The sequence below is a fragment of the Gobius niger genome (assembly GCF_951799975.1).
Source record: "Gobius niger genome assembly, chromosome: 16".
In the NCBI taxonomy this organism is placed as follows: Eukaryota; Metazoa; Chordata; class Actinopteri; order Gobiiformes; family Gobiidae; genus Gobius; species Gobius niger.
The window spans coordinates 30,447,052-30,466,874 of NC_136867.1; the positions used below are offsets into that span (position 1 = coordinate 30,447,052).

Consider the following 19,823-nt stretch of genomic DNA (forward strand, 5'->3'; position numbering starts at 1 on the left):
ACCTCTGGTGCTAACTATCATAGCCACTTTAGCATAGTGACCTCTGGTGCTAACTATCATAGCCACTTTAGCATAGGGACCTCTGGTGCTAACTATCATAGCCACTTTAGCATAGGGACCTCTGGTGCTAACTATCATAGCCACTTTAGCATAGGGACCTCTGGTGCTAACTATCATAGCCACTTTAGCATAGGGACCTCTGGTGCTAACTATCATAGCCACTTTAGCATAGTGACCTCTGGTGCTAACTATCATAGCCACTTTAGCATAGGGACCTCTGGTGCTAACTATCATAGCCACTTTAGCATAGGGACCTCTGGTGCTAACTATCATAGCCACTTTAGCATAGGGACCTCTGGTGCTAACTATCATAGCCACTTTAGCATAGGGACCTCTGGTGCTAACTATCATAGCCACTTTAGCATAGGGACCTCTGGTGCTAACTATCATAGCCACTGCTATGAACTGCTAATGAAAAGTCGCCGAAAGTGGAGCATGTGCGGATTGTGCTGTACCTGGCCACGCCCCTCCGCCGCCGCCGCCTTGTGGTTGGTTCGGCCAACCGCCCAGAGCGTCTTCCAGCTGCAAGACAAACAGGACTGATTTAAACACGTGATAAATCATCTTTAAATGAGTCATACGTGCCCTGGATTAGTTTGTTTACTTTGCCAGACAAAAGAACAAAACATTTTTACTTTGTGTCATGTCTTGCAGTGAGGAGGTTCTCCATGGCAACAGCGACGCTATTCCGCTCCATCCCTGAAGTTACCGCGATACTAATCGATCTGACTTATTGCCGATATCAGCCCGATATTTGTTGGCCGCCCCTGAGGTGGGTTGTTCCTGAAACGCTCTATGTGTCAGAGCTTTCAACACTAGCCTTGTACTAGCCTAGCACTAGCCTAGCACTAGCCTAGCACCGCTAAACTCTTCAAATATAAGGACTGCACGAATGATAAATACAACACTCTGGATAAGAAGGAAATGAGCCTGTGAAAAATCCTGAAACATCCCTTTAAGGTCAGTGGACTCTTGCCTGGGAGGGTTAGGACATTTTCAATGAGACATGGGACTAATGTGCCGACCCCATTAGCGTTAGCCGTTAGCAGTTAGCTGTTAGCATTCCGAGCTTCACACTCACTGAGAAATTAGTTTTTTTGGCAGATAAAGTTTTTGTTGCATGGATTAAAGTAGTTCCTTTAATCAAGTAACTCTTGCCCCGAGAGGCCCTGTCTGTCTGTCTGTCTGTCTGTCTGTCTGTCTGTCTGTCTGTCTGTCTGTCTGCCTGCCTGTCTGTCTGTCTGTCTGTCTGTCTGTCTGTCTGTCTGTCTGTCTGTCTGTCTGTCTGCCTGTCTGTCTGTCTGTCTGTCTCTCTCAGTCGTCCGGTTGCGACACACTCTGGGTTGGAAAGGGGGCGGAGTCTCTCCTCCTCTGCACCTGATATCTGTGTGGTAGAACCGGTTTGGGGGCGGTCCCTGAAGGCGGCGCAGACAGGGCGTGGTGCGTTCACTGACAGATCGCTCAGGAATGTTCCGAGGGCGAGGCCTGTGCCCCAAAATCAAACACACTCTAAACACTAAACAAACAGCTCAAACATCTGACAGACTGAAGGTGGAGGTGAGGTTTCAGGTTCAGAAACACGAGCCGGCGAACTCGTCCCAGAGGAAGGAAGACCAGCTGAGGACTGGGGTTAGTTTGTGAATAAGTCTTGTTTAAAGAGACATTATTGATTATGAACGCTGATGCATCGCCTGTTCCTATGAACGCATAACTGTTAAAGGGGGGATATTATGCTTTTTTCAACGCCCTGTTTATGGACTTTGTTTTGGCCGATCATAGGATTTTAATACAATTTTTATCAAATATGAAAAAACATAAAATGGCGACGACGGCCAACGGATGTGACGACATCGCGATCGCTCGTATTGTCCTGATGTAAATAAACTAAACTAAAAACAAACAACAAAACAGCGGGATCTCCCTGGCCTTTTCTAAGTCGCTCTCCAAAGGCACATTGAGTTGCCTTGTGTACGAAATGTGCTAAATATTTAGTTTATTTAAAGGGGGGGTGTTATGCAAAATGAACTTTTTCCAGCTTTCCATCATGTTATTCTGTCACTCCCTCATTAAAAACATGGCTGAAGTTTTGCCTTGGCACATTCACGTATTTCTGAGTCATCTGTAAAAACTCTGATGGCGGCCATTTTAGGGATAGGTTTTCGTCACATTTTTGTTGAATTTTTGTTGAATTTTTGTTGAATTTTTGTTATTTTTTTGTAGAATTTTTGTCACATTTTTGTAGAATTTTTGTCATTTTTTGTAGAATTTTTGTCATTTTTTTGTAGAATTTTTGTCACATTTTTGTAGAATTTTTGTCACATTTTTGTAGAATTTTTGTCATTTTTTGTTGAATTTTTGTCATTTTTTGTTGAAATTTTGTCATTTTTTGGTTGAATTTTTTTTAGAATTTTTGTAGAATTTTTGTCATTTTTTGTAGAATTTTTGTCATTTTTTGTTGAATTTTTGTCATTTTTTGTTGCATTTTTGTCATTTTTTGTTGAATTTTTGTCACATTTTTGTAGAATTTTTGTCACTTTTCTGTTGAATTTTTGTCACTTTTTGGTTGAATTTTTGTCATTTTTTGGTTGAATTTTTGTCACTTTTTTGTTGAATTTTTGTCACTTTTTGGTTGAATTTTTGTTGAATTGTTGTAGAATTTTTGTCACTTTTTTGTTGAATTTTTGCCACATTTTGGTAGAATTTTTGGCTGATGGCGGCCATTTTAGGGATAGGTTTGCCCGAGTCCTCCTAGGAACGCCCCCACCTCCTGGAGACGCCCCCGAGCCGAGTGACCAACCACTGCTCCTCAGCAGAACCCCCTCCCCACTGATGCCACAGACAGCGTGTGGAGGGGGCGTGTCTAAAGGCTCAGAGGTTCTTAAAGAGACAGAGGCCTATTTCAAGACATTCACTACAGCCATTTTGAGAGAGACATTTTATACAAGGCAGTCATTTTAACCCCTTAACTCCCACCTGAACGGATCCCATTTTCTCCAGTTTGGCTTTACCCCAATCCAAAAGCTTCTGGAAAAAAGCTGTGAAAATAGCGACAAAACTGAGACGAAAACAATGATGGAAATGTGACAAAAAAGTGAGAAAACATTGACAAGAAATTGACAAAAAATGGCCGAAAAAATGACAAAAATGTGACAAAAATATGACAAAAAATGGACGAAAAAATGACAGAAATGTGATTAATTTTTTTTTTTACAAAAATGTGCTAAAAATTTGACCAAAAAAAATACAAAAAACGACCAAAAAAAAAAAATACAAAAAAGTTACAAAAATCAGTTGAACACCCAGAAAAAAATGATGGAAAACAAATCTGATGACGTGAGGAAAAAGATCCTCTCGGTTCAGGCGGGAGGTAAGAGGTTCTTAAAGAGACAGAGGCCGATTTCAAGACATTCACTACAGCCATTTTGAGAGAGACATTTTATACAAGGCAGTTATTCTAATTTACTGCATTTACAGACCAACAGAAGGTTTGTCATCATTGTGGTGTGATATAGACTGGTGCTATGGGACTGAAGAAAGCAGAACACCCCCTCTTTAAAGCAGAACACCCCCTCTTTAAGAGATTAACAGGTTATTATAACAAGTTATTTCTGAAGATCGTCTTGAGGGCCAGGGCTTCTACTGGAGGGCCGGATTTGGCCCTCGGGCCTGACGTTGCCTACCCCTGCTCTAAAGTGTCAAAAGTCCAATGCATTTCAATGGGACAATATGGAGGTACTACAGCAATGGCGGACTCTAGTGTTGTTGCCAAAAAGCAGAGCAGGCAGCGGCCATTGACCCCTCTGTGTTCTCAGTGTGTTCTCAGTGTGTTCTCAGTGTGTTCTCAGTGTGTTCTCAGTGTTCTCAGTGTGTTCTTAGGAAGGCAGTACTCACATTCATGTTTGTCGCTCTGTCTGGAGCTGCTGTGAGGAGGTTTGAGGCGCTGTGAGGAGGTTTGAGGCGCTGTGAGGAGGTTTGAGGCGCTGTGAGGAGGTTTGAGGCGCTGTGGGCGTCGGCTGCAACACAACAGACGAGTTCAGACACGAAGCAGAGAATGACAACAGTTTAAGGAAACACCAGGAGCTGAAGCCTGAGGCACGTGGAGCTCACGGAGGCGGAGCTCACGGAGGCGGAGCTCACGGAGGCGGAGCTCACGGAGGCGGAGCTCACGGAGGCGGAGCTCACGGAGGCGGAGCTCACGGAGGCGGAGCTCACGGAGGCGGAGCTCACGGAGGCGGAGCTCACAGAGGCCTCCAGTCTGACACTCTGTGGATTCTAATGAGTCAGTTTTGAGTCATAAGTAAGTAATGTTTATTTATGTAGCACCTTTCACAGACAAAAAAATAGAAACACAAGGTACATTTACATTTACAGTCACAAAATATTTAAAACGCTTTCTGAAACAAGTAGGTTTTCAGTTTGCTCTCAAAAACATCAACACTATCGAGTAACCGCGAGGAAAGTGGGAGATCGTTCCAGAGCGTCGGCGCGATCTCCTCTGGTCTTAAAACGAGTACGAGGGACCATGAGGAGGTTCTGATCCTGAGACCTCAGCCTCCGAGAGGAGGTATACGGACACAACAAGTCTCTAATGTAGGAGGGAGCCTGGCCATACAAGGCTCTGAAAGTCAGCACCAGGATTTTAAAATGGAAAAGAAAAGTGAGTGGAAGCCAGTGAAGGGCTTTTATGGGAGTAATATGAGCCCTTCTGTTTGTGCGAGTCAGTGACGTCGAGAATACACTGTTACAATCGTCTAAACGGAAGACACGAAGGCCTGGATAATCATTTCAACATCATCTCTGGACACAAATGATCTAAGTTTAGAGATTTTTCTCAGTTGGTAAAAACAGTTCCTTGTCAGCAGGTCAGAGTGACGCTCTAAGGACATTGCTTTGTCAAAGTAACGCCTAGATTTCTAAGGCTTGTTTTAGCAGACAGACTCAGGTCGCCCAAACACTGGTGAATCCCTGGAATAGCGTCGTCAGGGGCGATCACCAGCACCTCTAGTCATGCATTATTATGATTTCATCAGCCTCAGAATGTCCTGACACATTGTTCTTGTTCTGGAAAGCACAGCCAGTTACTTTATGTACAAATGTTGCCCTAGAAATAAACCTTTCCAAATTCAATTACCGTCTTGGCCACAAACAACAAACCAGTGTTGGACAGTCTGCACACACGCAGCTCAGTGTTATTATTATGATTAAACTTGTATTAAAACGTTCCTTTTCTGGGGATGTGATGCCTGTGAGCTGCACAGTCATCACTGACGTTCAACTTCACTTTCCTCTGGAATTCTGCAGTAAATGTGGCTGAGGTTAAATCCACAAATAGAGGACATGACGAGGAATGAAAATCCAGCGAGCGTTTAGTGTCACATCAAAAGGGATTATTATAAGACCTTTGCACATTAGGCATAAATGGCATTTTGGATCATAATGACAGTTTCAATTGTAGCTGTTTTGCTGTTTCTCACAATTTCCTCAGTGAAAATGTATTAAATGAAGTTCTCATGCAGTGGATGTGATGCAAAATAGAAATCCAGTGAGAGTTTTGTGTCACATCAGAAGACATTATTACAAGTCCTTTCCAAAAGTAGCTTCTATGGCATTTTGGATCATGATTACTGTGACACTTGTGGGCATTTTGTTGTAGAATTTTCTGAGGATTTCTACAGTCAAATTAGTAGCAGTAAAGAAGACATGATTAGGAATAAAAATCTATGTATTTCATCAAAACAGATTATTATAAGGCCTTTCCAAAAGTAGCATATTTTGGATAGTGAACACGATTTCAATTGTAGGTGTTTTAACGTTACATTTTCTCAGAATTTCCACAGTGAAAATAGATTAAATTAAGTGCACAGGAAGTGGATATGACAAAGATTAAGAATCCAGTGAGAGTTTTGTGTCACATCACAAGACATTATTATAAGACCTTTCCAAAAGTAGCATTAATGGCATTTTGGGTAATGAGTAAAATGACAATTGTGGGTGTTTTGTCCCTGAAGTTTCTCAAGATTTCCACTGTAACAATAGATCAAATGAAGCATGCAGGTAGAGAACATAATGAGGAATAATGATCCAGTGAGCGTTTAGTGTCACATCAAAAGACATTATTACAAGACCTTTCCAAAAGTAGCTTCTATGGCATTTTGGATCATGATTACTGTGACACTTGTGGGCATTTTGTTGTAGAATTTTCTGAGGATTTCTACAGTCAAATTAGTACCAGTAAAGAAGACATGATCAGGAATAAATATCTATGTATTTCATCAAAACAGATTATTATAAGGCCTTTCCAAAAGCAGCATAAATGGCATTTTGGGTACTGAGCAAAATGACAATTGTAGGTGTTTTAACGTTGCATTTTCCCAGAATTTCCACAGTGAAAATGGATTAAATTAAGTGCACAGGAAGTGGATATGACAAAGAATAAGAATCCAGTGAGAGTTTTGTGTCACATCAGAAGACATTATTATAAGTCCTTTCCAAAAGTAGCTTCTATGGCATTTTGGATCATGATTACTGTGACACTTGTAGGTGTTTTGTTGTAGAATTTTCTAAGGATTTCTACAGTCAAATTAGTAGCAGTAAAGAAGACATGATCAGGAATAAATATCTATGTATTTCATCAAAACAGATTATTATAAGGCCTTTCCAAAAGTAGCATATATGGCATTTTGGGTACTGAGCAAAATGACAATTGTAGGTGTTTTAATGTCACATTTTCTCAGAATTTCCACAGTGAAAATGGATTAAATTAAGTGCACAGGAAGTGGATATGACAAAGAATAAGAATCAAGTAAGAGTTTTGTATTTCATCAAAACAGATTATTATAAGGCCTTTCCAAAAGTAGCATAAATGGCATTTTGGGTACTGAGCAAAATGACAATTGTAGGTGTTTTAACGTTGCATTTCCCCAGAATTTCCACAGTGAAAATGGATTAAATTAAGTGCACAGGAAGTGGATACGACAAAGAATAAGAATCCAGTGAGAGTTTTGTGTCACATCAGAAGACATTATTACAAGACCTTTCCAAAAGTAGCTTCTATGGCATTTTGGATCATGATTACTGTGACAGTTGTGGGCAATTTGTAGTAGAATTTTCTGAGGATTTCTACAGTCAAATTAGTTGCAGTAAAGAAGACATGATTAGGAATAAAAATCTATGTATTTCATCAAAACAGATTTTTATAAGGCCTTTCCAAAAGTAGCATATATGGCATTGTGGATAGTGAGCACGATTTCAATTGTAGGTGTTTTAACGTCACATTTTCTCAGAATTTCCACAGTGAAAATGGATTAAATTAAGTGCACAGGAAGTGGATATGACAAAGAATAAGAATCAAGTAAGAGTTTTGTGTCACATCAAAAGACATTGCTATAATCCCTCTCCAAAAGCAGCATAAATGGCATTGTGGATCATGATTACTGTGACAGTTGTAGGTGTTTTGTAGTAGAATTTTCTGAGGATTTCTACGGTCAAATTAGTACCAGTAAAGAAGACATGATTAGGAATAAATATCTATGTATTTCATCAAAACAGATTATTATAAGGCCTTTCCAAAAGCAGCATAAATGGCATTTTGGGTAATGAGTAAAATGACAATTGTAGGTGTTTTGTCCCTGAAGTTTCTCAAGATTTCCACTGTAAAAATAAATCAAATGAAGCATGCAGGTAGAGAACATAATGAGGAATAATGATCCAGTGAGCGTTTAGTGTCACATCAGAAGACATTATTACAAGACCTTTCCAAAAGTAGCTTCTATGGCATTTTGGATCATGATTACTGTGACACTTGTGGGCGTTTTGTAGTAGAATTTTCTGAGGATTTCTACAGTCAAATTAGTAGCAGTAAAGAAGACATGATCAGGAATAAATATCTATGTATTTCATCAAAACAGATTATTATAAGGCCTTTCCAAAAGTAGCATATATGGCATTGTGGATAGTGAGCACGATTTCAATTGTAGGTGTTTTAACGTCACATTTTCTCAGAATTTCCACGGTGAAAATGCATTAAATTAAGTGCACAGGAAGTGGATACGACAAAGAATAGGAATCAAGTAAGAGTTTTGTGTCACATCAGAAGACATTATTATAAGTCCTCTCCAAAAGCAGCATGAATGGCATTTTGGGTAATGAGTAAAATGACAATTGTAGGTGTTTTGTCCCTGAAGTTTCTCAAGATTTCCACTGTAAAAATAGATCAAATGAAGCACGCAGGTAGAGAACATAATGAGGAATAATGTTCCAGTGAGCGTTTAGTGTCACATCAGAAGACATTATTACAAGACCTTTCCAAAAGTAGCATCTATGGCATTTTGGATCATGATTACTGTGACACTTGTGGGCATTTTGTTGTAGAATTTTCTGAGGATTTCTACAGTCAAATTAGTTGCAGTAAAGAAGACATGATCAGGAATAAATATCTATGTATTTCATCAAAACAGATTATTATAAGGCCTTTCCAAAAGCAGCATAAATGGCATTTTGGGTACTGAGCAAAATGACAATTGTAGGTGTTTTGACGTTGCATTTTCCCAGAATTTCCACAGTGAAAATGGATTAAATTAAGTGCACAGGAAGTGGATATGACAAAGAATAAGAATTCAGTGAGAGTTTAGTGTCACATAAGAAGACATTATTACAAGACCTTTCCAAAAGTAGCATCTATGACAGTTTGAATCATGATTACGATTGCAATTGCAGGTGTTTTACCATAGAATTTTCTCAGACTTTTCTCAGTAAAAATGGATTAAATTATGCCCGCAGGAAGTGGATGTGATGAAGAATAGAAATCAAGTAAGAGTTTTGTGTCACATCAGAAGACATTGCTATAATCCCTCTCCAAAAGCAGCATAAATGGCATTTTGGGTACTGAGCAAAATGACAATTGTAGGTGTTTTAATGTCACATTTTCTCAGAATTTCCACAGTGAAAATGGATTAAATTAAGTGCACAGGAAGTGGATACGACAAAGAATAAGAATCAAGTGAGAGTTTTGTGTCACATCAGAAGACATTATTACAAGACCTTTCCAAAAGTAGCTTCTATGGCATTTTGGATCATGATTACTGTGACAGTTGTGGGCATTTTGTGGTAGAATTTTCTGAGGATTTCTACAGTCAAATTAGTACCAGTAAAGAAGACATGATCAGGAATAAATATCTATGTATTTCATCAAAACAGATTATTATAAGGCCTTTCCAAAAGCAGCATAAATGGCATTTTGGGTACTGAGCAAAATGACAATTGTAGGTGTTTCAACGTTGCATTTTCCCAGAATTTCCACAGTGAAAATGGATTAAATTAAGTGCACAGGAAGTGGATATGACAAAGAATAAGAATCCAGTGAGAGTTTAGTGTCACATCAAAAGACATTATTATAAGTCCTTTCCAAAAGTAGCTTCTATGCCATTTTGGATCATGATTACTGTAACAGTTGTAGGTGTTTTGTAGTAGAATTTTCTGAGGATTTCTACAGTCAAATTAGTACCAGTAAAGAAGACATGATTAGAAATAAATATCTAGTGAAACTTTTGTATTTCATCAAAACAGATTTTTATAAGTCCTTTCCAAAAGTAGCATCTATGGCATTTTGGATCATGATTACTGTGACACTTCTGGGCATTTTGTTGTAGAATGTTCTGAGGATTTCTACAGTCAAATGAGTTGCAGTAAAGAAGACATGATTAGGAATAAAAATCTATGTATTTCATCAAAACAGATTATTATAAGGCCTTTCCAAAAGTAGCATAAATGGCATTTTGGGCACTGAGCAAAATGACAATTGTAGGTGTTTTAACGTTACATTTTCTCAGAATTTCCACAGTGAAAATAGATTAAATTAAGTGCACAGGAAGTGGATATGACAAAGATTAAGAATCCAGTGAGAGTTTTGTGTCACATCACAAGACATTATTATAAGACCTTTCCAAAAGTAGCATTAATGGCATTTTGGGTAATGAGTAAAATGACAATTGTGGGTGTTTTGTCCCTGAAGTTTCTCAAGATTTCCACTGTAACAATAGATCAAATGAAGCATGCAGGTAGAGAACATAATGAGGAATAATGATCCAGTGAGCGTTTAGTGTCACATCAAAAGACATTATTACAAGACCTTTCCAAAAGTAGCTTCTATGGCATTTTGGATCATGATTACTGTGACACTTGTGGGCATTTTGTTGTAGAATTTTCTGAGGATTTCTACAGTCAAATTAGTACCAGTAAAGAAGACATGATCAGGAATAAATATCTATGTATTTCATCAAAACAGATTATTATAAGGCCTTTCCAAAAGCAGCATAAATGGCATTTTGGGTACTGAGCAAAATGACAATTGTAGGTGTTTTAACGTTGCATTTTCCCAGAATTTCCACAGTGAAAATTGATTAAATTAAGTGCACAGGAAGTGGATATGATGAAGAATAGAAATCAAGTAAGAGTTTTGTGTCACATCAGAAGACATTATTATAAGGCCTTTCCAAAAGTAGCTTCTATGGCATTTTGGATCATGATTACTGTGACACTTGTAGGTGTTTTGTAGTAGAATTTTCTGAGGATTTCTACAGTCAAATTAGTTGCAGTAAAGAAGACATGATCAGGAAGAAATATCTATGTATTTCATCAAAACAGATTATTATAAGGCCTTTCCAAAAGTAGCATACATGGCATTTTGGGTAATGAGTAAAATGACAATTGTGGGTGTTTTGTCCCTGAAGTTTCTCAAGATTTCCACTGTAAAAATAAATCAAATGAAGCATGCAGGTAGAGAACATAATGAGGAATAATGTTCAAGTGAGAGTTTTGTGTCACATCAGAAGACATTATTACAAGACCTTTCCAAAAGTAGCTTCTGTGGCATTTTGGTTCAATAGTTATCACTTTGTTGGTGACTTTGTGAGGATTCCTGCGGTGAAGCGTGTGTGGAACTCTGAATAACCTGTTCAGCGGCTCATTACTCATAAAAACAATCATGGGTTACACTGATTTCCATCAAAGCTCGAAACAGAGCGGCCTGACCGGTTCACATTTGGGAAACGCCGAATTTTTCCATCTGACTCTAGTCACGGGGAGAGTTTCAAAATAAAGTTCCCTTAAAAAACCGCAGCCACATGACTCATGTTTGGGTGTGAGTCACGGCCCGGTGTTTACGGCGCGTTCGGCTCATGACAGTCATTAAACCCGGGCCCGTTTCATGTTGTCTAAATAAAGCGAACAATGGGCTTTAATATAAACGATGAGGAAACGTTTGTCTCTGCAGGGCGGGGCTCGTAATCACATCCTCCTCTTTGTTTGGACGCGCAATAATAACTTCTCTGTTACGTTTACACAAGATCACGCTCAGGAGGAACTTGTTTCAATAGTTATTTGAGTCGGAAACAAAAGCCTCAGGTCGATCATGAGGTTCTTTAACTTTACACCGTCTTAAGATGTTGTCCTCGAACTTCTATAGTGTTTTGTGTTTTGTGTATTTGTTTAGTGTATGATGTTTATTTTCTTTAAAGGTAAAGCGGCCCATTCTTCTTAAAGGGACTGTACGGAGTTCACCTCTAAAATCCCGCCCTGTCTCTCAGAAAGGTGTTGCTGCAGTTACGCGTATGACCTGAGGAGGCAGTATTGAGAATGAAATCACCAACTTGCATCTAGTCTCTTTTAAACCCCTTAACTCCCACCTGAACCGAGCACATTTTCTCCAGTTTGGCTTTACCCCAATCCAAAAGCTTCTGGAAAAAAGGTGTGAAAATAGCGACAGAACTGAGACGAAAACAATGATGGAAATGTGACATAAAATGACAAAAAAATGACAAAAAAACCAAACAAAAAAATAAAAAAAATGTGACAAAAAAACAACAAAAAACAACAAAAAATGACAAAAAAAATGTGACAAAAAAAATGACAGAAAATGACAAAAAAAATGATAAAAATGTGACATAAATGTGACCAAAAAAAGACAAAAAATGTATTTAAAAAACAACAAAAAATAACAAAAAATAACAAAAAAATGACAAAAAATGACAAAAAATGTGACAAAAAACGACAAAAAAATGACAAAAATGTGACAAAAATGTATTTAAAAAATGACCAAAAACAACAAAAAATAACAAAAAAACGACAAAAAAAAATGACAAAAAAATTACACAAAATTACAAAAAAAGACAAAAAATGTATTTAAAAAATGTTACAAAATGAGTTGAATACCCCCCAAAAAAAGATGGAAAAAAATCTGATGACGTGAGGAAAAAGATCCATTTAGATGAGTTTTGTAGATCTTAGCTTTCAAATGAGGTGTTACACTGGCCTACAGGATTTGGGTAAAGCTGAACTGGAGAAAATGCTCTCGGTTCAGGCGGGAGTTAAGAGGTTAAAGCCTCCAGTTCCTGTAAGTTCCTGGTCTTCATGAACTGTGTGAGATCCCCCCACAGTGGCTCAATGACACTGAGGTGAGACTGAGCTGGACCTGAGCATGAGAGAAACTCCTCCATGTTTCACAGGAGGAATGAGGCCTCCACACCATGTGTTTCTCTGATGCTCCAGCAGAACAAAGTGAAGCTCCAGCTCAGTCTGACCTCAGTGTCATTGAGCCACTGTGGGGAGATCTCACACAGTTCATGAAGACCAGGAACTTACAGGAAGTGGCAGAAGAATGAGCCGCTTCACCATCCGCAAAAATAAAGAACCTCGTCCACAACTTCCACAAAGCCTCAGAGCTTCATTGATGCTAAAGGAGGAAACACCCGGGATCAGGAACTGGGGGGGGTGAGGTTAGAGTGAACCCTCGCACGTACTGGAGTCATGTGTTTGTTTTTGCACTAATCGTGGCCGGTTTAAAGTGCACGGGTTCATCACAGAGGATCAATAATCAATAATCAATCGTCTCTAAAGCTTTATTTAACTTTACCCTGAACTCGTCACTGTTTCAGAGAAAGAATAACATACAACCAGATAACAATAACAATAACAAACAACCAGAGGAAATAATGAAGATGTAGAGATGTTTCCTGGATGTGTGAGACGTCTCTGGTGAAGCTCCGTGTCCTTCATGAGAAACTAAACATAAAGAACTGTGTGACTCTCTCAGGGCTGTCACGATAATGATTTCTGATCATCAACATGCCTACGCTTTTTTACGCTCTTTAATATTTACACAAATGAAATGCCACTAGCTCTCAATAAAACTAAAATAGCGTATGCTGACGATTCTACTCTGTTTTCAACAAGAAATGCTGAGGAAACTAAAATGGCTGTCAGTGAAAAACAGACTCTTGTCCTCTTTGTTTTCCTCAGTAAGAAGTGTGACTAATGGGGATCCTTTCAATAAACAACAAATATATCGACTTATCGTTCAGTAAATAACAGATAAACGATCTTGATATTTATCGTCTGTAGATTTATTCACATTTCCCCCTTTTTTCTTTTAAAACTTAGATTTTTAAAGGGACTGGATGGGAGTTGACATGTTTATACTCACTACTGCCCCCTCAGGTCATACGTGTAACTGCAGTTTCTATACTGAGCTCGTGCCTGACGGCGCTTCAGACCCAAACAAACGGCTTTTTCTTTTACATTTTTTATTTATTGACCTTTATTTAACCAGGATCGTCCCACTGAGATCAATAATGTCTTCTTCAGGGGAGTCCTGGCCTCAGAGGGGAATCCATTGTACATGTTTTTAGTGGTAGGGGAAACCGGGAGTACCTGGTTGACAGGATCGAGTATCGTTAGCGTCAATAATATCGTTTATCGCGATACTTTCCCGCCACAATATATCGAACTTCAGATTTGTTCCTGAACTCTGAGACAGGAGCAAATAAACAAATAAATAACTGACCCTCCCCGACCTTCATCACTATGGAAACATGAGGCTGTGGGAGAAACACCCAGGCCCTCAGAGATGTCCAGGGACTGGTCATAAGTCCACTCTGGAAGATCACAGAAGGGCCACTGGTTCTCGGGCCCCCAGTCTAAATGTTCTCCTTAACCTCTTAAACCCCCGCCTTAACCGAGCTTTACCCAAATCTAAGAGCTTAAAAGCAAAGTGTCAAAATAGCAACGAGTGAGCCAGAAAAGCAACAAAAAACCGACAAAAAACCGACGAAAAGCCACAAAAAAAGTAGTGAAAAAAACAACAAAAACATGCTGCAACAATCACTTTTGTATGTCTTAGCTTTCAAATGAGGCGTTTTGCTGTTGCTCTCCAGGAGTTAAGACGGGAGGTAAGAGGTTCACATGTGTGTTTGTGGAAGTGCTGCATTTACGCTAGTTTGGGCCAGTTTGTCTATTTTCTGCTGGATTTTTGTCACTTTTTTGTTGGATTTTTGTCACTTTTTTGTTGGATTTTTGTCACTTTTTTGTTGGATTTTTGTCACTTTTTTGTTGGATTTTTGTCTTTTTTCTGCTGGATTTTTGTCACTTTTTTGCTGGATTTTTGTCACTTTTTTGCCCGATTTTTGTCACTTTTTTGTTGGATTTTTGTCTTTTTTCTGCTGGATTTTTGTCACTTTTTTGCTGGATTTTTGTCACTTTTTTGCTGGATTTTTGTCACTTTTTTGCCCGATTTTTGTCACTTTTTTGTTGGATTTTTGTCTTTTTTCTGCTGGATTTTTGTCACTTTTTTGCTGGATTTTTGTCACTTTTTTGTTGGATTTTTGTCACTTTTTTGCTGGATTTGTGTCACTTTTTTGTTGGATTTTTGTCACTTTTTTGCTGGATTTGTGTCACTTTTTTGTTGGATTTTTGTCTTTTTTCTGCTGGATTTTTGTCACTTTTTTGCTGGATTTTTGTCACTTTTTTGCCCGATTTTTGTCACTTTTTTGTTGGATTTTTGTCTTTTTTCTGCTGGATTTTTGTCACTTTTTTGCTGGATTTTTGTCACTTTTTTGTTGGATTTTTGTCACTTTTTTGTTGGATTTTTGTCACTTTTTTGCTGGATTTGTGTCACTTTTTTGTTGGATTTTTGTCACTTTTTTGCTGGATTTTTGTCACTTTTTTGCTGGATTTTTGTCACTTTTTTGCTGGATTTTTGTCACTTTTTTGCTGGATTTTTGTCACTTTTTTGTTGGATTTTTGTCACTTTTTTGCTGGATTTGTGTCACTTTTTTGTTGGATTTTTGTCTTTTTTTGCTGGATTTTTGTCACTTTTTTGCTGGATTTTTGTCACTTTTTTGCTGGATTTTTGTCACTTTTTTGCTGGATTTGTGTCACTTTTTTGTTGGATTTTTGTCACTTTTTTGCCAGATTTTTGTCTTTTTTCTGCTGGATTTTTGTCACTTTTTTGTTGGATTTTTGTCACTTTTTTGTTGGATTTTTGTCACTTTTTTGTTGGATTTTTGTCACTTTTTTGCTGGATTTTTGTCACTTTTTTGCTGGATTTTTGTCTTTTTTCTGCTGGATTTTTGTCTTTTTTCTGCTGGATTTTTGTCTTTTTTTGTTGGATTTTTGTCTTTTTTCTGCTGGATTTTTGTCTTTTTTTGTTGGATTTTTGTCTTTTTTCTGCTGGATTTTTGTCTTTTTTTTGCTGGATTTTTGTCTTTTTTCTGCTGGATTTTTGTCACTTTTTTGTTGGATTTTTGTCTTTTTTCTGCTGGATTTTTGTCACTTTTTTGCTGGATTTTTGTCACTTTTTTGTTGGATTTTTGTCACTTTTTTGTTGGATTTTTGTCACTTTTTTGCTGGATTTGTGTCACTTTTTTGTTGGATTTTTGTCACTTTTTTGCTGGATTTTTGTCACTTTTTTGCTGGATTTTTGTCACTTTTTTGCTGGATTTTTGTCACTTTTTTGCTGGATTTTTGTCACTTTTTTGTTGGATTTTTGTCACTTTTTTGCTGGATTTGTGTCACTTTTTTGTTGGATTTTTGTCTTTTTTTGCTGGATTTTTGTCACTTTTTTGCTGGATTTTTGTCACTTTTTTGCTGGATTTGTGTCACTTTTTTGTTGGATTTTTGTCACTTTTTTGCCAGATTTTTGTCTTTTTTCTGCTGGATTTTTGTCACTTTTTTGCTGGATTTTTGTCACTTTTTTGCTGGATTTTTGTCACTTTTTTGCTGGATTTTTGTCACTTTTTTGTTGGATTTTTGTCACTTTTTTGCTGGATTTGTGTCACTTTTTTGTTGGATTTTTGTCTTTTTTTGCTGGATTTTTGTCACTTTTTTGCTGGATTTTTGTCACTTTTTTGCTGGATTTTTGTCACTTTTTTGCTGGATTTGTGTCACTTTTTTGTTGGATTTTTGTCACTTTTTTGCCAGATTTTTGTCTTTTTTCTGCTGGATTTTTGTCACTTTTTTGTTGGATTTTTGTCACTTTTTTGTTGGATTTTTGTCACTTTTTTGTTGGATTTTTGTCACTTTTTTGCTGGATTTTTGTCACTTTTTTGCTGGATTTTTGTCTTTTTTCTGCTGGATTTTTGTCTTTTTTCTGCTGGATTTTTGTCTTTTTTTGTTGGATTTTTGTCTTTTTTCTGCTGGATTTTTGTCTTTTTTTTGTTGGATTTTTGTCTTTTTTCTGCTGGATTTTTGTCACTTTTTTGCTGGATTTTTGTCTTTTTTTAAAATTCTTTCGGTGCCAACTTCCGGTTCTTTTTCCCTCCAAACGTCAATATCTGACACAGTGAGTCTTAAAAAAGCAACATGAGCGTGAGCAGGTACTGAGCGGCTTCAGCGCAAATGGAGCGAAGCAAAGATATATTTCATAGATGTAGCCGAACTTATAGCGAAGCAAAGATATATTTTATAGATGTAACTTATAGCGAAGCAAAGCTATAAGTTGCTAAACTTCTGTAATAGAGATGACAGAGCCGCGGTCTGCGTCAGGACTGAGCAGGACTGAGCCAGGACGTGGACGACACCGGGTAAAACCCAGAGCTAAACTAAACCAGGACTAAACCAGGACTTAATAAGAAACTTTAGTTTTAGTCAAACTGAAAAGCAAAAAAGAGCAGTGACAACAAGAAAGACGTGTTTACCTTTAGCGACAGACCCGGAGGCTGAGCTCAGATAAACATCAGGAACGTCTCACACATGTGGAAACACCTTTCGGGGGGTCAGGGTTAAAGGTCACGGATTCACTCCCTCAGAGCTACAATAATCAATCGTCTCTAATCAGTTCCTCCTGAACTCGTCACGGCTGTTTCAGAGACGGAGCTCCTGTTCCTCAGAGCAGGGACGGACGGGCCATGTGTCCGTTCTGGAAGAGCACAGACGGGCCACCAGTCCCGCCTCAACCCAGCTTTACCCAAATCTAAAAGCTAAAAAGAAAAGCAGCAAAATAGCGAGAAAAAGAGGATGAAAACGAAGCAAAAATGTGCTGGAAAAGCAACAAAAAAGTGACAAAAAATGTGATGAAAAGGTGAAAAAACATGAGAAAAACACGGACAAAAAACTACGGAAACGTGAGAAAAACACGGACAAAAAACTACGGAAACGTGAGAAAAACACGGACAAAAAACTACGAAAACGTGAGAAAAACACGAACAAAAAAACTACGAAAACGTGAGAAAAACACAAACAAAAAAACTACAAAAACGTGAGAAAAACACGGACAAAAAAACTACAAAAACGTGAGAAAAACACGGACAAAAAAACTACGAAAACGTGAGAAAAACACGGGGGAAAAAACTACGGAAACGTGAGAAAAACACGGACAAAAAAACTACAAAAACGTGAGAAAAACACGAACAAAAAACTACGAAAACGTGAGAAAAACACGAACAAAAAAACTACAAAAACGTGAGAAAAACATTGACAAAAAAACTACGAAAACGTGAGAAAAACACGGGAAAAAAACTACAAAAACGTGAGAAAAACACGAACAAAAAAACTACGAAAACGTGAGAAAAACACAGACAAAAAAACTACGAAGACGTGAGAAAAACACGGGGAAAAAACTACAAAAACGTGAGAAAAACACGGACAAAAAAACTACAAAAACGTGAGAAAAACACGAACAAAAAAACTACAAAAACATGAGAAAAACACAACAAAAAAACTACGAAAACGTGAGAAAAACACGGGAAAAAAACTACAAAAACGTGAGAAAAACACAAAGAAAAAAACTACAAAAACGTGAGAAAAACACAACAAAAAATGATAGAAAATATAATGAAAAAAACAACAAAAACACGACAAAAATGACACAAACTTTCCATCGCTTTTGTAGGTCTTAGCTTTCAAATGAGGCGTTACATTACTCCAGTCGAGAAGCTTTTAGATTTGGGTAAAGCCCAGTATAAAAACATGAATCTAAAAGGAATTCCGTGGAGTATGGGGCACCACAAGGGTCAGTTTTGGGACCGTTATTATTTATTATTTATATGAATGATTTTGCTTCTGTTTCTACGACCACCTTTCCCGCTCTTTCTGCTGATGATGCCGATCAAAAAAGTAATAATAAAAAGTCGACCTGGGGAAAATGCACTCGTTCATGTTAAGGCGGGGGGTCAGAGGTTAAAATATGTATTTGTGGAAGTCACGATTACGCTGATTTGGGCCCGGCTGGTCAGAGTCCGGCCCTGCCTTAGAGTCAAACTTCAGAGGAAACTTCTGCGTGAATGTTTCTCCTTCTCTTTAACTTCACTCACGCACACGACTGTTTCCACTGAGAGGAAAGATTTAACTCTTGCGCTTCAGGAAACTCCCCCCGGTTCCTTCTCTCTTCTCTCTAAACTCTGAGTAAAAAGCGTAAAAGCAGAAGTGACTCACCGGAGCTGCAGGGTCTGCGTCTGTCCCGGGTCCTTCAGCGAGTGAGCTCCCCCTGAGCCGCACCTCTGTTTACTCCACTCTGGGTGTGGTCACGGGGAGAGGGGGGGGCGTGGCTGTGGTCAGAGGGGCGGGGATAAAGGAGGAGGGAGGGTGTGTGGGTGTGGTCAGTCTCCATGGAAACGCTGTGCTGTTGTTGAGCGGGAAATCTCCTCTGGATTAGAGCGAGGAGTCACCGCCGCCGCCGCCCGAGGGAAACACACACAGCGTCTCCACGGCAACGGAAACATGTGGGTTACAGAAAGCACGCGGTGATTCCCACACAAACTTTAACCCCTTAACTCCCGCCTGAACCGAGCACGTTTTCTCCAGTTTGGCTTTACCCCAATCCAAAAGCTTCTGGAAAAAAGGTGTGAAAATAGCGACAAAACTGAGACGAAAACAAGGATGGAAATGTGACAAAAAAGTGACAAAAAATGGACAAAAAATGACAAAAAAAATGACTAAAAAATGACTAAAAAATGACTAAAAAATGACTAAAAAATGACTAAAAAATGACAAAAAATGACTAAAAAATGACTAAAAAATGACTAAAAAATGACAAAAAATGACTAAAAAATGACTAAAAAATGACAAAAAATGACAAAAAAATGACAAAAAAATGACAAAAAAATGACTAAAAAATGACTAAAAAATGACAAAAAATGACAAAAAAACGACAAAAAATGACTAAAAAATGACTAAAAAATGACAAAAAATCGACAAAAAAATGACAAAAAAATGACAAAAAAATGACAAAAAATGACCAAAAAACGACAAAAAAATGACAAAAAAATGACAAAAAAATGACAAAAAATGACTAAAAAATGACTAAAAAATGACTAAAAAATGACAAAAAATCAACAAAAAAATGACAAAAAATGACAAAAAATCAACAAAAAATGACTAAAAAATCAACAAAAAATGACTAAAAAGTGACATAAATGAGTTGAATACCCAAAAAAAAATGATGGAAAAAAAATCTGATGACGTGAGGGAAAAGATCCTCTCGGTTCAGGCGGGGG

At 38.0% G+C, this 19,823-nt stretch overlaps 1 protein-coding gene across 1 annotated transcript in view; it reads right to left on the minus strand.

Moving 5' to 3' along the window:
- Nucleotides 1-18,775, minus strand: part of LOC306976110 (uncharacterized protein) — a 29,252-nt gene extending 10,477 nt beyond the window's left edge. Inside the window, exons 1-3 of the mRNA XM_079573972.1 lie at nt 18,763-18,775; nt 3,952-4,073; nt 516-582 (exon numbers count right to left, since the gene is read on the minus strand). Of these exons, the coding sequence (XP_079430098.1) occupies nt 516-582; nt 3,952-3,957 (73 nt within the window). The 5' untranslated portion in view covers nt 3,958-4,073; nt 18,763-18,775. The remainder of the gene's footprint in view (nt 1-515; nt 583-3,951; nt 4,074-18,762) is intronic.
- Nucleotides 18,776-19,823: the final 1,048 nt, after the last annotated feature.